General features: G+C 42.4%; 2 protein-coding genes across 2 annotated transcripts in view; one reads left to right on the forward strand and one right to left on the reverse strand.

Annotated features, from left to right (window-relative positions):
• egfem1 (EGF-like and EMI domain containing 1) overlaps window positions 1–16,100 on the reverse strand; it is a 66,561-nt gene that overhangs the window by 14,182 nt on the left and 36,279 nt on the right. The window contains exons 15-23 of the mRNA XM_071916376.2: window positions 14,936–15,064; window positions 14,558–14,686; window positions 9,008–9,142; window positions 7,970–8,104; window positions 6,523–6,648; window positions 5,936–6,067; window positions 4,877–5,005; window positions 4,590–4,721; window positions 3,883–4,011 (exon numbers count right to left, since the gene is read on the reverse strand). Of these exons, the coding sequence (XP_071772477.2) occupies window positions 3,883–4,011; window positions 4,590–4,721; window positions 4,877–5,005; window positions 5,936–6,067; window positions 6,523–6,648; window positions 7,970–8,104; window positions 9,008–9,142; window positions 14,558–14,686; window positions 14,936–15,064 (1,176 nt within the window). The remainder of the gene's footprint in view (window positions 1–3,882; window positions 4,012–4,589; window positions 4,722–4,876; window positions 5,006–5,935; window positions 6,068–6,522; window positions 6,649–7,969; window positions 8,105–9,007; window positions 9,143–14,557; window positions 14,687–14,935; window positions 15,065–16,100) is intronic.
• On the forward strand, window positions 10,199–13,345 carry LOC139925131 (EH domain-containing protein 2-like). Its single transcript, XM_071916377.2, has 6 exons — window positions 10,199–10,419; window positions 10,657–10,833; window positions 11,288–11,385; window positions 11,825–12,237; window positions 12,490–12,654; window positions 12,785–13,345. The coding sequence occupies exons 1-6, from the start codon at window positions 10,199–10,201 to the stop codon at window positions 13,343–13,345; spliced, it is 1,635 nt and encodes a 544-aa protein (XP_071772478.1).

The following is a 16,100-nucleotide window of genomic DNA, read 5'->3' on the forward strand; positions in this document are numbered from 1 at the left end:
CTCTGGCTCTGCCAAAGTCTTTGATTGATTGACAGTCATTGCTGACATTTCTCCCTTCAAGTACCCTCTTCTGCTTTCTGCTCTCATAATGTGTCAGAAAATCTGGAGCTGGTTAGGGTTTTGGCCCTTGCCCAGTTTCTATATACCTTCTGTTCCAATAATCTCAGTGGCCAACAGTTCTTCTCATTTACATACTACTCTTCTAGGAGTGGACAATGTTATCAAAGGAAGCCACAAATGGGAGTACAACAGAAAATGGCAGCAAGGCACATGTATACAAGGAGAGCGGAGCAACTTGGGTGTTTTTATCCACTCTAAATGCCACTGTACCCAGGGTCTTTCCCAACAGTGTATGCATCATACCCTCCTTTTCTTGCTCCAAGTGGCGATGCTGTCCACTCCGCCTTTTTTCGCCACAAGGCTGCTATTGGGAAAAGCATCCTTCCTGCTCAGCAGTTTCTGGCATGGCCACTGCTGTGTTCCCACGCTGACAGCATGACGTCTGCGCCTGCCTCTGTAGTGGTTAGGCTATGATGTTATTAAAGCTAGTCCAATGAGGATGCTGTCATTTTAAACCAGCTGTACTGTAGGTCTGTGGACGGTACTGTACCAAGGCACTGGTTTATTGTCTATTGTTTATTATTATGATACCTATTACTGAAACCATGGCAACAAGCGAGTCTTCCTATGTCCCGCGGGGAAATGTGTCACTAATGTTTCACGAGGTAAAACACATATTGTTAATCTTGCCTTCAAACTATTGTCAGATTTATTTTAACCAAGTGGCTGTTATATAAGACGAATACAACCCTAAGCAAAATAGAAGCTGAATGTCTAATACTGGGGAAAAAAACTTCTCTGTTCCATCTTAGGGGGATCTTTCTGACGGGCATAATCACCTCAACATGGTTAAATGCTTTCAATCCAAATACATTCTCTGCCTACAGCATGTCTGCTGCAGTATACATACATCAAATCCACAGAGGCTGTACTGAAGTTTCCAAACGGCAAAGTTTATTATTTGTTTACACCAGCAGGGGGCGACTGGGTTCCATATCAACCCCAGAGCAGCAATCTGTCATCTGATATTAGCCTGGGGGTCTGCTAGTGTTTCTAAGTGTAGACTCTTCTCTCTGAGCCTGTGTTTATAGGTAGGCACAGAGGAGTCGCTCCACCACCACACACACTGTGCCATCGCTGACAGACTCCATCTCTAGACTAAATGAGCTCTTTAAGACAGGGGGATTATTTCCAGATCCCTGGTTGTGTAAGAGCCACTGCTGTCAGCCTATAAAGCAGGTCCTGGGACCACACAGCCGGGGAGAGCAGACCACAGAAATAGAGTGGATAGAGAGAACATAGAATAGAGCTTCCTGGTGCCACTCAAGGTCTATACACTGAGTGAGGTCAAGACAACGACAACAAAACAGCCCGGTTTCTTTGACAATAATGCAGATGTTTGATGCCCGTCGGACCAGAATTCTTTTTTACTGCAGCCAGCTCAACTGTTTTAATGCCAACATCAAAGCAACAGAAACGGAGCGTGATGCACGTTAATTGAAGAAGCGGTCAAGAGAGCTGGGCCCATTGACTTGTTTCCTTCCGACGAAACTTGACTAACACTTTTAGCCTCAACCTCAGTGCCACGGGAATGGCCAATGAAGCAATGCCTTTGCCATGGTAACAAGCTTTCTGAGTCAAATGTTACATTATCAAAAGTTCTGCCAGTGGACGGACCAAATCACCCTTGTTGATTTGAATGGGAATGCCACCTCTTTCCATTTTAATTCTGTGGAGCGGACAGACGTACTAGAAAGATCTGGTCCTTCTCACAGTGCAGGCCTCTTCCTGACTACTCCTGAAGGAAGAGGCCCAGCAGAAGACTGAGAAACTGGACACCTCTGTTTGAGGGGAAAAGGCCTTCAAAAAACAGAATCTGGCCAGACCGATAGCCCTATTTCCACAGCAACGTCCAATCAGAGTGACGTCTGCGTCTGAGGCCATTAGACTGTTATGACTAGGGATGTGAAGCTCTGTTCTAGTGTGACATGGCCATGATTTACGATGCCCCATGTACTACTGAGGTGGTATGAATTTCTGGGGCTGGTAGTACACTTACAGTAAATCTTACACCTTGTAATAACATAAGACCACTTCCAGTCAAAAGACTATAATCAAGAACAAATCTATTACATTGTTAAGACTCTGTGACTGTTGGTATGTCTTTATATTCAGGAAAAATATCACGATGACAAGAAGAGTATCAATTATATGAAGGGTTTGCTATGGCACGATGCTTAAAATGACAGAATGACTGTTCTGGCATATGCAGCTTATGAAATACATCAAGTCCGTCTATCCCAGAATGATTAATATAGATTCTATTTTGTGATTTGTTGCAGTTGCTTTTCATTTGTTTTTCACTGGAATGGATTTGACTATGAAATTACACTATTTGATGATTCACTGAAACTGTGAAAGCGCTGAACAAAACCAGAAGAATATCCTGCAGCGCCCTCTAGAGGATACAGAGTTCAACACCGTGATAATAACGTCACCTGTATGTGAAGCAAAGGAGAGGGGCAGTATTGCCTTTAGCAGGGATCAGGATTAGCAAATGGGACATCTTGTTGGATGACATAGCTGGTTGCAGGGAAAATACATATGAAAATAAAAGTAGTAGTTGTCAATAAAACTGACCACATGTATTGCTTTTCTGGACAGAATTCTTGGTAAATATAGACATGAGGCAAATACAGATATCATTCAAAACTACAGTTTTAGGAGACAAACTGAAAATGAAACCAGTGCCTTCAAAAAGTATTCAACCCCCTTGACTTTTTCTGCATTTGGTGGTGATAGAGCCTGAATTCAAAATTGATTAAGATTTTGTCAATAATCTACAACAAAAAACAGTGACAGTGACAAAGAAAAATGAAATCCAGGAATATCTCATTTAAATAAGTACTGAACCTTCTGAATCAATACTTTGTAGAAGCATCTTTGGAAGCAATTACAGCTTCAAGTCTACGAATCTTCCTTGCAGATTTGCTCAAGCTCGATCGAGTTGGACGGGGAGCATCGGTGAACAGCTACCTTCAAGTCATTCCACAGATTTTCAATGAAATTCAAGTCTGGGCTTTGGCTGGGCCACTCAAGGACTTTCACATTCTTGTTCTGAAGCCAGTCCAGTGTTGGTTTGGCTGGGTGCTTAGGGTCATTGACCAGTTGGAACATAAACCATTGCCCCAAACTAAGATCTTTGGCACTCTGAAGCAGGTTCTCCTTAAGAATGTGTCGGTATTTGGCCCAGGTATTTGAACCCCAGGTTGCTGTCGTGTGCATTTTCTTTTCCAGGGGTGGCTTCCTTCTGGCTGTGGTGAAGTGCTGCACTGACTGTTGTCCTTGCAACAATGTCTGACCCAGGTCCTTCTTCCCCAGTTACTTCTTCCCCCAGTTTGGTCAGACAACCAGCTCAAGGAGGAGCCTGGGTAATTACATATTTTTTCCATTTCCTAATGATGGAGCCTACTGTGCTCTTGAACTGAACTCACAACACATTCACCAGATCTCTGCCTCCTCACAATTCTGTCACTGTTCTGTTCTGTTGGCAGGTACGTTAGGGGGGCCAACTAGAAGTCAGAGGGTTTCTGGATCAATCTCTGGCATCATTAATGTCCAATACTACTGAATGGATTTAGGCGAAATAATTTACAGTAGCTCTTTAGATACCTTAAGTTTTCTTATAAAAGGTATCATCCCATCCAATGGAGAATTTAGGTACATTTAATCAAATGCATCACAGAATGAAGTGAGCATTGGGGTATTGTGTAGATTTAAGCATAATTGGTTTTAGTAAAAAAAAGTCCTTAGTTATCTTACTTTTTTCGCAGAAGGTTCCAGCAAATCCAGGGGAACATGTGCAGGCTCCACTCACATGGTCACAGAGAGCTCCGTTCTGACAGTGGCACTGCTGGGCACAGCCTTGTCCGTAACTGCCATTCACACACTCTAATGGTGGATATACAGAGGAGGCAGAATATCAGGAGTATTATTAGCAATGCAATACATCTTAATGTTTTTAACCTCAGGCTGGGATCCAAATTTAGTTAATTTTTCTTGCTCTGGGACCCAGAATGATTACAACCTATTGGAACTGTTGTCATGTGGGGACCCACCAAAAACTATCCTGCTACCAACTTTCGGTCCAAATCCATACAAAATGCTGTGTTAGAGTTAGAGCCAGGTTTCCATGTCTTAGAGCCATGTTTGGCACCAAATCTAGTTCAAGGAAGTATATCCCAGTACTCATTGAGTCATAGTTGACTTATGAAGGGCTCAGATTATAAAGTGAATTCCAAGTCACTAAAACAAATTACAAAGTCACTGAAATAAAACATATGTTATAATAACAAAGAATATCCAGATTATTAGATTCAGTATTGTACATGAATGATGTTATAACAGAGAATCACCCCATGGTGGCAGCATTCACTAAAATATATCTGCTGAAAGAGAGAGAAATGGTCTGTGATACAGTATTATAAGAAGTTCATTTGATGTTTTCCCAACAGAATTATGGCTCTTACTCTTTTCACAGTGGTCTCCGCTGAAGCCGGCCTCACACACACACTGGCCGGTAACTGGGTCACAACCAAGAGAGCTGTCCTCGCACTGGCATTTATTGGCGCACCCTTGGCCCCAGTAACCAGATTCACATGCTGCGAAGGTCAGCAAACATTACGGTGAAAACACAGTAGGCCTACAAGTTTTGCTTTGGCTGCAATTTTGTCATAATTACCTTTCCTATCTGCCAGTCTACCTTCACTGTAACGACTAAAATTAAATATAATGTTCATTTAAAAAACATTCTTACAAGTTGTGCAGTCGTGGCCACTTTTGCCAGGCGGGCAGGAGCAGCCTCCAGTCTGTGGGTCACAACTGGCATCAGGTTGGCATGAGCAGCGCAGTAAACAGCCTGGCCCGTGGTACCCAGGAGGACACTCTACAGACAGGATGGCATGCAGGGAAAATGCTTTAGTCATCCACCATGCTTGACTGACACAATGGGTTGGTAGGAATTGGAAAAGCTCTTTGACTTCACACTTCAAGAATTGAAATAACAAGCAGAGCACATTATAGAAATGACATCATTCAATTATTGTTTAAAGGAAAAGGCTGGTGTTTTTTAATGCATTGCTTACCGTCAACAAATCCTATGAAAATATCAAAATCAACAATGATTTTGTTTTGCCAGCAAATCTCATCCATGTAGCCGGTGCCCAATGCAGCCATGTCCCAGCAGCCATAGAACTCCATTGTATTAAAAAAACGATTAAAAACACGTCAAAGAGCCGTGCCGTTGCTCTGGGCAGCATATTTCATCATCACGATGCACCGGGCCGGCCGACTTTTTCCTCAAACAACTTAATAAGCCAACCGTAAACAAGTTTGCGATCTCAGGAAAGTAGTTCCATAGTACAGAAAATAGTCCCCGGCGTAATGAAGAATTTGTTCCCATTTGAATTTGATTTGGTAATAACTACAACAGCCTGACTTTTCGTGGTAACAGTTAGCGATTTTTAAAATTGAAACTATGTCTTTGTGAGCTGTATTTCAAGGTTTTTAGCTTACAATTGGAGCCAATGACTTCCGGGTTGACGGCTAAAAACGGTACATGGGAAGTCAGAAAGTAACGGGAGTAGAGCAAATGCATTGTTGATTTTGTTATTTTCATAGGATTTGTTGACGGTAAGCAATGCATTAAAAAACACCGGCCTTATCCTTTAACACAATGTTTTAATTTGAAACATAAGGGGGTGAATGAGTGGTCAAAATATTTCAAGCAAGAAAACAAAAGCACATGTTTAACAATGCAGAAATTATTACAAAAATTGTCTCTTTAACGGTTCTGTTAAAGTTGGGTCACACTCACCGACTTGGCAGAGTGTCCCAGTGAAACCTGGCTTGCAGTCGCAGACACCAGTCTGCTTGTTGCAGGAGCCTCCGTCCTCACAGGGACTACAAGATGACTGGCACTTCAACCCCCAGAAACCAGCAGGGCAGTCTGGGGAGACAGAGGAAAGCATCATATTTCAGATCAACATATCATCAGCAACCCATTTAAGTGGCCTACTTCTTAGTAAAATCACTTAAAATTAGCTGAATAATTTCACTTGGAGGTATTCAATTGGTCTAAACAGGCTAAAATGTCTCACATGGGGCAGTAACCTATAAAGGACAGGGCAAACTTTGTGGTTGCTCTGGCCTACAGGAGCACACAGAAGAGGAACAATTTAGGGCATCCTGGTGGCTCAGCAGGCTCAGGATAATACTGTGGACTCACAATGTCCTGAGTTCAAACTGTCTTACAAACTTAATTGCATGTTATCCTGTCTCCCTTACACTTTATATTAAACTATACCACACCATATGCAACTTAATAAGGCAGAAATGCCCTAAAAATAATACTGAAAGATAATATAGGCCTATATAGTTTTCCATGTTCTGTTTTAACTGTACCTTCCTGACATGAGTCCCCTGTCCTCCCAGCAGGGCAGATGCACTGTCCAGTCATGGGATCACAGGGAGCCCCTCCACAGACACAGGTCAGACGACAGCTCTCTCCATAGCGCCCTGCTCTGCAGGCTGACGACACAACATAATACATCAACAATGAAACAAAAAACACATGGTGCAAGAGCACAGCACAAGACAGAACACATATTAGCACAGAATTGCACAACACAACAGTCACAGCATAACACATTCCAACACGGCATTACACAAACTGGTGAATGGTTTAAGAAAGAGAGGGAGAAGCGGAGGTTTAGAAATACTTAACAATTTTCTGTTTATTTATTCAGTTTCTGCCAATAGCCTCTGTAGTAGTAATTGGAGTAATTGGCCCCTATCACAACCCGACCTGGAAACTAAGCTAGATACAATCCAGAAAATGTGAATGATTTTTTTTTTCTTCTCTTCAATAAAACAAACAAGCTGAGGCCTGGACTGTGCATCAGAGCGGACATACTGTAACTCTGCTCTGTTATCTTGGGCCACTCCATAGAGACACAAAGTTATGAGTTTAACAGAGGCTCCTGAACGATACTCAGTGTTGTTCTGGACCACAACACAGAGAGCTGAGCCACCGGAACTTTCCATCAGCCAGCAGAGCAAGCGGCCAGAGGAAGCCCTGCTGAGCAACACACACATTCCTTTTACACACACACACTGGTTGTACATGATAACAGGAACACCTGCTCTGACCAGGTGAACCCAAGAGAAAAGTATGATTCCTTATTGCTTTCATCTACTAAATCCACTTCATCCATTGAAGGGAGGTGAAGATGTATTGGAGAAGACAAGTTAGGGAAGGATTTTTAGCCATTATGGCTACAGAAACTGATTGTGAGAAAGGAGATGCAACTCAGAAAGGCATTCCTGATATTTTGTACTCAGTGTACATGCACATAAAACACATATTGACATGTGCACACACACATATATGCACAAGCATAAAGTATGCATGCAAGAACCCACACAAGCAGACACATGCATGTAAGCCCACGCAAAACACTGCCACACAATATGCACACACACATGCACACAGACATACTACAGTATGTGTATGCACAGTGAGGTAAACCCCTATACTATTAAGGGTTAGGACCACATGAGGGTGCTGTGGAGTGGAGCTTTGTGGATGGCCTCATACATCAAGAATTGTGTTTGAAATGTTCGAAAGGTAACAAATTACCTTAAGGATGTATGTGAAATGTTTTGAAGAGACTCTACAGTATAATTTACACCTGGAATATACTTGATTGTATACAATACGCTTACAATGTTTTCCATACACTTTTTTGTATATGTTGGTAAAAGGAAAACTTATATCTTGACTATAGCTTTATGAACAAGGTCCATTATACTGAGTTAAAGCAGCTCTTGGTACTAAAGCTTGTCTCACCCAATTGACATTTGTCTCCATGAAGGCCTGCAGGACATCGCTGGCTGCACTCTCCAGTCCTGGGGTCACATGACCCTCCACCTGGACAGTCACATGGCTGCTCACAGCCGGCACCAAAGAAGCCAAGCACACATTCTACATCGGGACACACACACACACACACACACACACACACAGAACAAGACAGCATTAAAGGACCAGCTCAAAATACATTTCCCAACATTTTGTGATCATATGCCGACATGCCTAGTACGGTGGGTAATCCCACCCAAACAACTGCTGATTGAGTATTCTGTGATCATCAGGGATGGGTCTCTAAGAGCATTCACACAGCTAATTCATAAACTGCTTTCCCAGGATAATTTGTTCCCTAAATCAACTTCTGGCTGCAAGAGCAAGTTGGGGAGTCAACCTCAGAATGTTTATAGTAAGGACAAAATGTAATTTAAATCAGATCTAACATATTTCATTCCTGTGATCTTGCATGTCTTTTTTCCTGAAGCTAGAATCCAGATAATAATGACTCCAATCTGTCATGTCATCAAGCAGCTCTCTGTAACTCTGCTCACACCCAAATAGTTTGATTCCATTATTATGATGAACATTTTCATAACCACAAAGAGATTTAGTTCCCCTCTAAAATCAATCATTGTCCATAAAGGTGGTTTCTAGTTTGTTGTCAGTGAAACACAGATTAGACTCTCGGCTCTTCTTATTTATAATGAGCTGTCCCGGATCATGAGAATAACATGTGAATTTGGTTTTAGAGTGGACAGTGATTGTTGATAGTTGAATTTGACTGTAATTTTACTTAATCTGATTCATGAGTTAGCACATCTCACACATCATACGGGGCATCCTAAATAAAGTGAGTATCTATTTGGGGATCCTCAGCCAAAAGCCTATCTGTTTGGGGGTCCTTCATGTAAAAACACGGATAGAAAAGTAGCAGTTTGCCCACTTTGGTGGAGCTGTTTTAAATACCCTTCCTTGCTAAATAAATAAATGGATTAAAAAATGCTGTTCTGCAGTGCTTACCTTTCTCACACTGTGGGCCATGGTATCCAGGCTTACAGGAACAGCTTCCCTTCTTGGGGTCGCAGCCAGTGGAATGTTCTAGAACACAGTCGCATTCCTTGGAACAGCCTGCGCCGTGGGTCCACCTGGGACAGGCTGAGGGAAGGACCAGGCCACAAACCCAAGAACAGCAAGAACAGACAGACAGCAAGCGCTATGTTGACATTCATTGTGGTATTTCAACGTCTTCTCATACAACGTTCGTATGATATCTTACGAAAAGTTCTGCACCCTAGATTCGTACTGTACCTTCGCAAGGCCATTCGCCTTGATTCATATTACACCTACCAATGGTCAGCAGCATAACCTGTCACTGAGCTAAAACAACTTTTGTTAAGGTTAGGGTAAGTGTCATGATTAAATAAGAAAACACTTTTGCTGAAAATGAAAGCTTCACTCACAGTAGAAAAGTTCTTGGTATGAGTTGGGAATTGAACTAGAACATCCATCCACCACACCCCGACCTCCACACCCTGACTTTTCATCACACTATTTAAATGTCTGTTTGTGTAACATGTGCCCCTGCCTCCTGTTTCACTCAATTCGTAGAATATCATACAAAATTATGGTACATAACTTTTCCTAGCTATAACTATACATTTGATATGAGATCAGGCTGAGTAGTTGGGTAAGTGCTTTGAGAGGGGGACAGCTAAAGGAAATATGATGATGATAATGATGATCACAATAACAATGATGATGTTCACTATTGTTGCTACTGTTGCTGATGATTTTTTTTGAAAACTTTATCTCAAAGTTCATCTCTAAGTAACAGCACCACATGGTGTTATGTAAACCCCCTTCAAAATGAAGCACTGCCAAATCCTCACTGTGGGTTGAGAACAATCAATCTGCATGAAATTTGCCAGGATTGTCCCTCTTCAGAAACAAACCATTACAAAACTGAACTCAACCCCACCCTGTCCCGCTTGACATTGGGTTTTTGTTAGGTGCAGCTGCAGTCTCTGGTTACACCCTCTCCACCCTCTAAATGTCCCGCTGCAGGATGGAACAGACAGCTGTGAGATTCTGATAATATTCGGCTCGCACATACTTCCATCATGCAAATTCAGCTTGGTCTTAGAGGAGTGAGCAGCTTCCACACCGGTTTGAGAGATTTCCTTTAGCTTTCGAAAGCGAAACACTATCACCATGTCCTTCCGCCGGCTTAGGAGCAACCCGAAAACACTGGATGATGTCAATATGGTGACAGAGGAGCTGAAGAATCTTTATTATAAGAGACTGCTGCCGATAGAGAAGTACTACTCTTTCCATCACTTTCACTCGCCTAGCTATGAGGATGCAGACTTTGACAACAAACCGATGGTCTTGGTGATGGGCCAGTACTCAACGGGGAAGACAACTTTCATCAGGTATTGCACTTTTACAGAAGTTAAATCCATTTCTAGATGTTCTAAGGTGTTTCATGCATCTGAAAGATTGGAGGAGTTTTGTGTGTACAACATGTATTATACTGAATGCATTGTGGCTGCATTGTTGTTGGAGGTGGTGCTGATGATGATGGTGTGTTTGTATGTGTGTATATCTGTGTTTGTGTGCGTGTGTGTGTGTGTGTGTGTGTGTGTGTGTGTGTGTGTGTGTGTTTTAAGGTATCTCATAGAACAAGATTTTCCCGGTAGCAGAGTTGGGCCGGAGCCAACCACCGACTGCTTCACTGCCATTATGTGCGGAGAGGTTGAGGGAATTATCCCAGGAAATGCACTCACAGTGGATCCAAAAAAGCCCTTTCGCAACCTCAACCCTTTTGGGAATGCCTTTCTGAACAGGTGATGGGAATCGAGATCGAGAGAGAGACAGAGAGAGAGAGAGAGAGAGAGAGAGAGAGAGAGAGAGAGAGAGAGAGAGAAATGTGATGGAGGATGAGAGAGAGCGAGGAAAGGATAGATTTTTCTTAGTTTCAAGGATTTCTTACTTTTGTAACAAACCTACAAAACGTATTGGTTGATTGATTCAGTTTCTTTCTTTCTTTCTCTCTCTCCTCTTTCTTTCTTTTTTCTTTTGTTCCTTCTTTCTCTCATGAATATCATTTGAATATTTCTGCCTGTGTTAAGCATTTTCATGAATGGAAACACATGTTGCAGGACCTAAATACTAAAACAAATTTTGCAGTTTGATGCAGAAAACATTGTTTATTCATGCAAATAAAGCTTACTGAACTGAGTCAGCATAGAGATTAGTATTTCAAATGTATGTTTAAGTATCTACTTTCTCCCCCCACAGGTTTCAGTGTGCCCAGCTGCCAAACCAGGTCCTTGAGAGCATCAGCATTATCGACACACCAGGCATCTTAACTGCTGCTAAGAGAAAATTGAGTCGAGGTGAGATAATAAAACTTTCCTTCTCATTGTACTTTGGGGGTTGAAAAGCATTTACTTTCATGCACACTTGAATTTTAAACTATTAAAGCCAGACAGCATTATTGCTATCAGCATACCACACCAGGCATTTAAACTGCTGCTAAGAGAAGAGTCGAAGTGAGATGAAATGAAAATATTTCAGCCCAACATAATTCAAACTCTTGAAGCAGAAGCAGAGTGCATGAAAGAATATGACAGCGAGTTGGATAGAGATGTAGTCACTGGGCAGGCTTTGCTTTGCTTTATGGACATATTAATCTATGGGTGTAACCAAAATGGCTTGAAACCAATGAGGGCCACTGGGATATGTTACATATTCCTCTACTTCTTGAGGCAATGAGGCTTGCCACATTACATACAATGTTAATGAAAACCCTATGTTTTCATTCCTTATCCCCAGGATACGACTTCCCAGCAGTGCTGCGCTGGTTTGCAGAGCGTGTGGATCGAATCATCCTCCTGTTTGATGCACATAAGCTGGAGTTCTCCGATGAGCTCACCCGAGCCTTCGGGGCTCTGTGCGGCTACGAGGACAAGTTGCGTGTCGTCCTGAACAAAGCCGACAGGGTGGATTCCCAGCAGCTCATGCGAGTGTACGGCGCCCTCATGTGGTCGTTGGGGAAAGTGTTTAGAACCCCCGAGATTCTGCGGGTTTACATCGGATCTTTCTGGTCAGAGCCGAGGCAGACGTGTGACCACTACCAGCTGATAGAGCTGGAGGAAGAGGATCTGTTGGCCGACATAAGGAACCTGCCCCGAAATGCTGCGGTGCGGAAGCTGAATGACCTGGTGAAGAGGGCACGCTTAGTCAGGGTGAGAGATATTTTCAATTATCTATCAGAAATCACTATCAAGTATTATTAAAGGTTATTTAATATGCTGGATATTAAGCATTTTGGAATTAAACTGTTCTCGATTCTAATCCATAATTTGGGTAAATATCCACAAATTGAGCTACAGCATGTTTGGCACTGATAACTAAACCACAAAGTGCAGTAATATAATGCTGTGATTTTGACACTGTTTCAGTTGCGCTCATCACAGCTGCTTTTGTCCCCTTCCTAGGCTCATTCGCACATTATCAGCTATCTGAAGCAGGAAATGCCAACCATCTTTTGCAAAGAATCGAAGAAGCACAATCTGATCTACCAGCTTCCCGTAATCTTCAACAAGATCCAGCAGCAACATCGAGTCCCAGCTGGCGACTTCCCCGACTGCACCAAGATGCAGGTTGACCACTACGTTATACTTGCTGCATGCAAACCATATTTTGAGAATTTACGTGATCAACTGAGTGCAAAAGATCTGTAATGTTGTTAAATTCAGAATCATTCATTTTCAACCGTACCTCCATTTTCAGGAGCGGCTGTTGGGTCAAGACTTCTCAAAGTTCAAGACCCTAAAACCAAGCCTCATGGCTTCATTGGACAAGCTCCTGTCCACTGACATCGCAAAGCTGATGCCCTTACTCCAACAACAAGAACTGTGGAAGAAATCCCTACCCGGGGTGCTGGATGGTGAATTTTTGGGAACATTCAGGCCTGCGTGTTACAAGAGAGATCCTTTCAAGGAAATTCCCAAAGATGACGAGAGCGGTGAAAAAGATCTGGATGAGTGGGCGGTGGAGAAATATAAGCCGAAATATGACGAGATTTTCTACAGCCTCTGTCCAGTTGAGGGCAGACTGAGCGGCACCAAAGTGAAAGAGTGGATGGTGACCACTCATCTGCCCAACTCTGTGCTTGCTCACATCTGGAGGCTGTCTGATGTGGACTGTGATGGCATGCTGGACAATGAGGAGTTTGCTTTAGCCATCCACCTTATCGAGGGGAAACTGGAAGGCCACTGGCTCCCCAGAGAGCTGCCGTCTCACCTGGTGCCGCCATCAAAACGGCTACACACAGCCAATGAGGAAGAGTAAATGTGACATCAAAATGTAAATGTTTATTCACCCAATATTTAACAGCATAAAAATTTGTGTACATTGTTTGTACCATATCACTACTGTATAATGCAATCATTTCCTAAATATAAACTAACCTGGTAATAGCAGTCTGTTGTTTTATAACAAGCAGCAAACTAACAAAGTATCAGTGGTGTTAATATTAGGCTACCAGTTTTAGCCTATTAGTGAACCTGAGAAGGGGTGAAGGTGTTATTTATGTTACTCATCATCACTGAAGAGTGCAGATTTCTTCAGGTTTGAACTCCTTATTTAAAGGAAAATTCAACCCTAAGATACTCTTTCACTGTTACATATCATCAAACTGTGATGTTCAATGCATTATTTTGTTATTTTGTGATGACGTGTTGTATTTTACTTTTTTGGTGAATCCACTTTCCCTCAGCCTGCCTCATCTACTTCTACTTCAGTTATTGATTTCCTACATTTCCCAAAATGCCTTTGGACAACCCCCGGAGAACTTGCCTGAAATTGTTGCATCCAGCCGTTGGTTTTATGTGTAGGGAGACAGCAATAGCAATAGTGAAAACGACAGTAAAAGCAAGAGAGCGAGTGTTTCCGGTCAAGAAAAAGTAAGAGTTGCACCCCTTACTCAAAGCACAAGATGTCTAGTGGCTGCATTGCATTCTGGTCTATTGAGGTTACTTACTACAGGCTGCTGTCAGTGGAAAAATTGGTTTCTCTGCCTCTTGTACGATACATTTCTCTCTGTGTGATTGCTGAACGTCGGTGAGTCTAGAAAGAAGTCCTTTTGGCTGACACCAAAATCTGACATTTACCATTGATTTTTTTGATAGTTAAAAATTTTTCTCATGTTGAACTCGAAATTTCTTCACAGACGTCACATCGTCTACATCGTCTTTTTTTAGAGTTAGTATTTTAGGGTGGATTTTACCTTTAAGTTTTTACTTTTTGGGCCCTATACAGCAGGTCCCCTATTGAGAATCAGACTTTCTAATTCAAAGTCTCTCATATCTTACACAATTGCAATGTATTTTTAATTAGTAATAAAAAAAATGACATTAAACTCCTGAACTGATTTTGAGTTAGTGATATTTCATTGTTTGGAATATAATTATCATCATCACCATCACCATCATCACCATCATCTTCATAATCATCATCACTATTATGCAATATGTACTAATATAAGGTCCAGTGTGTACTCACGCAGGTGGCAGAAACGGCCATACAGTCCTGGAGAGCACAGGCAGGCTCCATAGAGACGATGGCAGCGTCCATTGTTGGGACAGTTGCACTTCCTTCGGCACTGCCTCCCAAAGTAGCCCTGTGGACAACCTGTCAGCACGGCAGGAGTAATGCCAGAAAACATTTTAGCCTGGATGCCTACTTCTGTGAGCTGTGTTCATCTCAAATCATGACATCTCTAGCAGTGTTCAGCACATTCAACACACGCTGAAGGATAACCTGGAGCCTGGTCATTGCATTCACGCCTGTGTGTGCATGCGCCTGTATATGTGTGTGTGTATGTGTTCTCTGCATTCCCTGCATGTGCATGTGTGTGTGTGCGAATGAGAGTGTACACACCATCCTCACAGAGCAGGCCCTGCACCCCAGGTGGGCACAGACAGCTCCCAGCCACAGGGTCACAGAAACCTCCATTCTGACAGCGGCACAGACTGTTACAGGACTGCCCATAGGTTCCCTGTGGACAAGCTGGAGACAGAGAGAGAGAGAGAGAAATAGAGAGAGAGAGAGAGAGAGAGAGAGAGAGAGATACACACACACAGAACAAAACACAATCAGGATATTGTTTACACAGAGTTGAATATAAGAGACAACAGGGTAAATGCAGTGAAAGAAAGGGTTATGCACTGGAGGTAAGAGTCAGTGAACACCATCACCTTTCATCCTGTCTTTCCCCACAGTGTGTGCCCTCCTGACTTTCTGATTCTCACTGGCCTTGTTAGCAGTTATGACATGGCCCAGGCGCCCAGCTGGCCCTTTAAGACATGCTAAAGCGCAAAATTCCACTGCTTCAAGTAAATGTCTGCACACATTCCATGTCACACTTTCTTCATAGTATTTTTATGTTACTCTATGGGAAGATAAACCAGTTTATGATCATTCCATGGAAATAATAAATTTACTTTGTAAGAGTACAGCATCACCTATAGATGATAATGTACAAAATATTAGGGGCCCTTACTCTTTTCATGAAGTCTCTACCAATCACAAAGGAGGAGATGTAGATAAAGTGAAGCAGCAGCTTTGAGACAAGTGAGATGTGGATTGTGCAAAAGGGGCTGCAACTCAATATCAGGAAGATGTCCATAATATTTTGTACATTCAGTGTATATCCTTTTGGAGTGAATTTCTTCATTTGCATCATATGTGGTTTTTGAGGCTATAACTTTACAAAATAAGCTAATAAAAATGGCCCTTATCTGTCCACAGGTCAGGAAAGAGAGGGTTGTAAAGTATTTTACCTCTGTAAAGGCCATAGATGGACAAAAATTATGACCAACACCATTTCACCATTATACTTTTGCTCCTTATAGACCACTGTGTTATTCACTAACAATTCCTATCATTGCTGCAGGCAGTAATATTGCTCATCTCCTTCACCTCAAAATGTTGCCCATGTACAGTAGCATCACCTTCAGGGAGTGCATCTGACTAACTCCACCTCAGGAGCATGTTGCTAAAAGTGACAGATTGCTTCTAACAGATTTATCCCGCGTGGCTCTCT

The sequence above is a fragment of the Centroberyx gerrardi genome, chromosome 6, assembly GCF_048128805.1.
Source record: "Centroberyx gerrardi isolate f3 chromosome 6, fCenGer3.hap1.cur.20231027, whole genome shotgun sequence".
Taxonomy (NCBI): domain Eukaryota; kingdom Metazoa; phylum Chordata; class Actinopteri; order Beryciformes; family Berycidae; genus Centroberyx; species Centroberyx gerrardi.

Excerpts from the sequence above, each read along its gene's own strand:
- LOC139925131 (XM_071916377.2), top strand. The coding sequence starts at position 10,199 with ATGTCCTTCCGCCGGCTTAGGAGCAACCCGAAAACACTGGATGATGTC. Across the intron at positions 11,386-11,824 it reads TAAGAGAAAATTGAGTCGAG|GATACGACTTCCCAGCAGTG; the intron begins GTGAGATAATAA and ends CCTTATCCCCAG. Across the intron at positions 12,238-12,489 it reads AGAGGGCACGCTTAGTCAGG|GCTCATTCGCACATTATCAG; the intron begins GTGAGAGATATT and ends TCCCCTTCCTAG.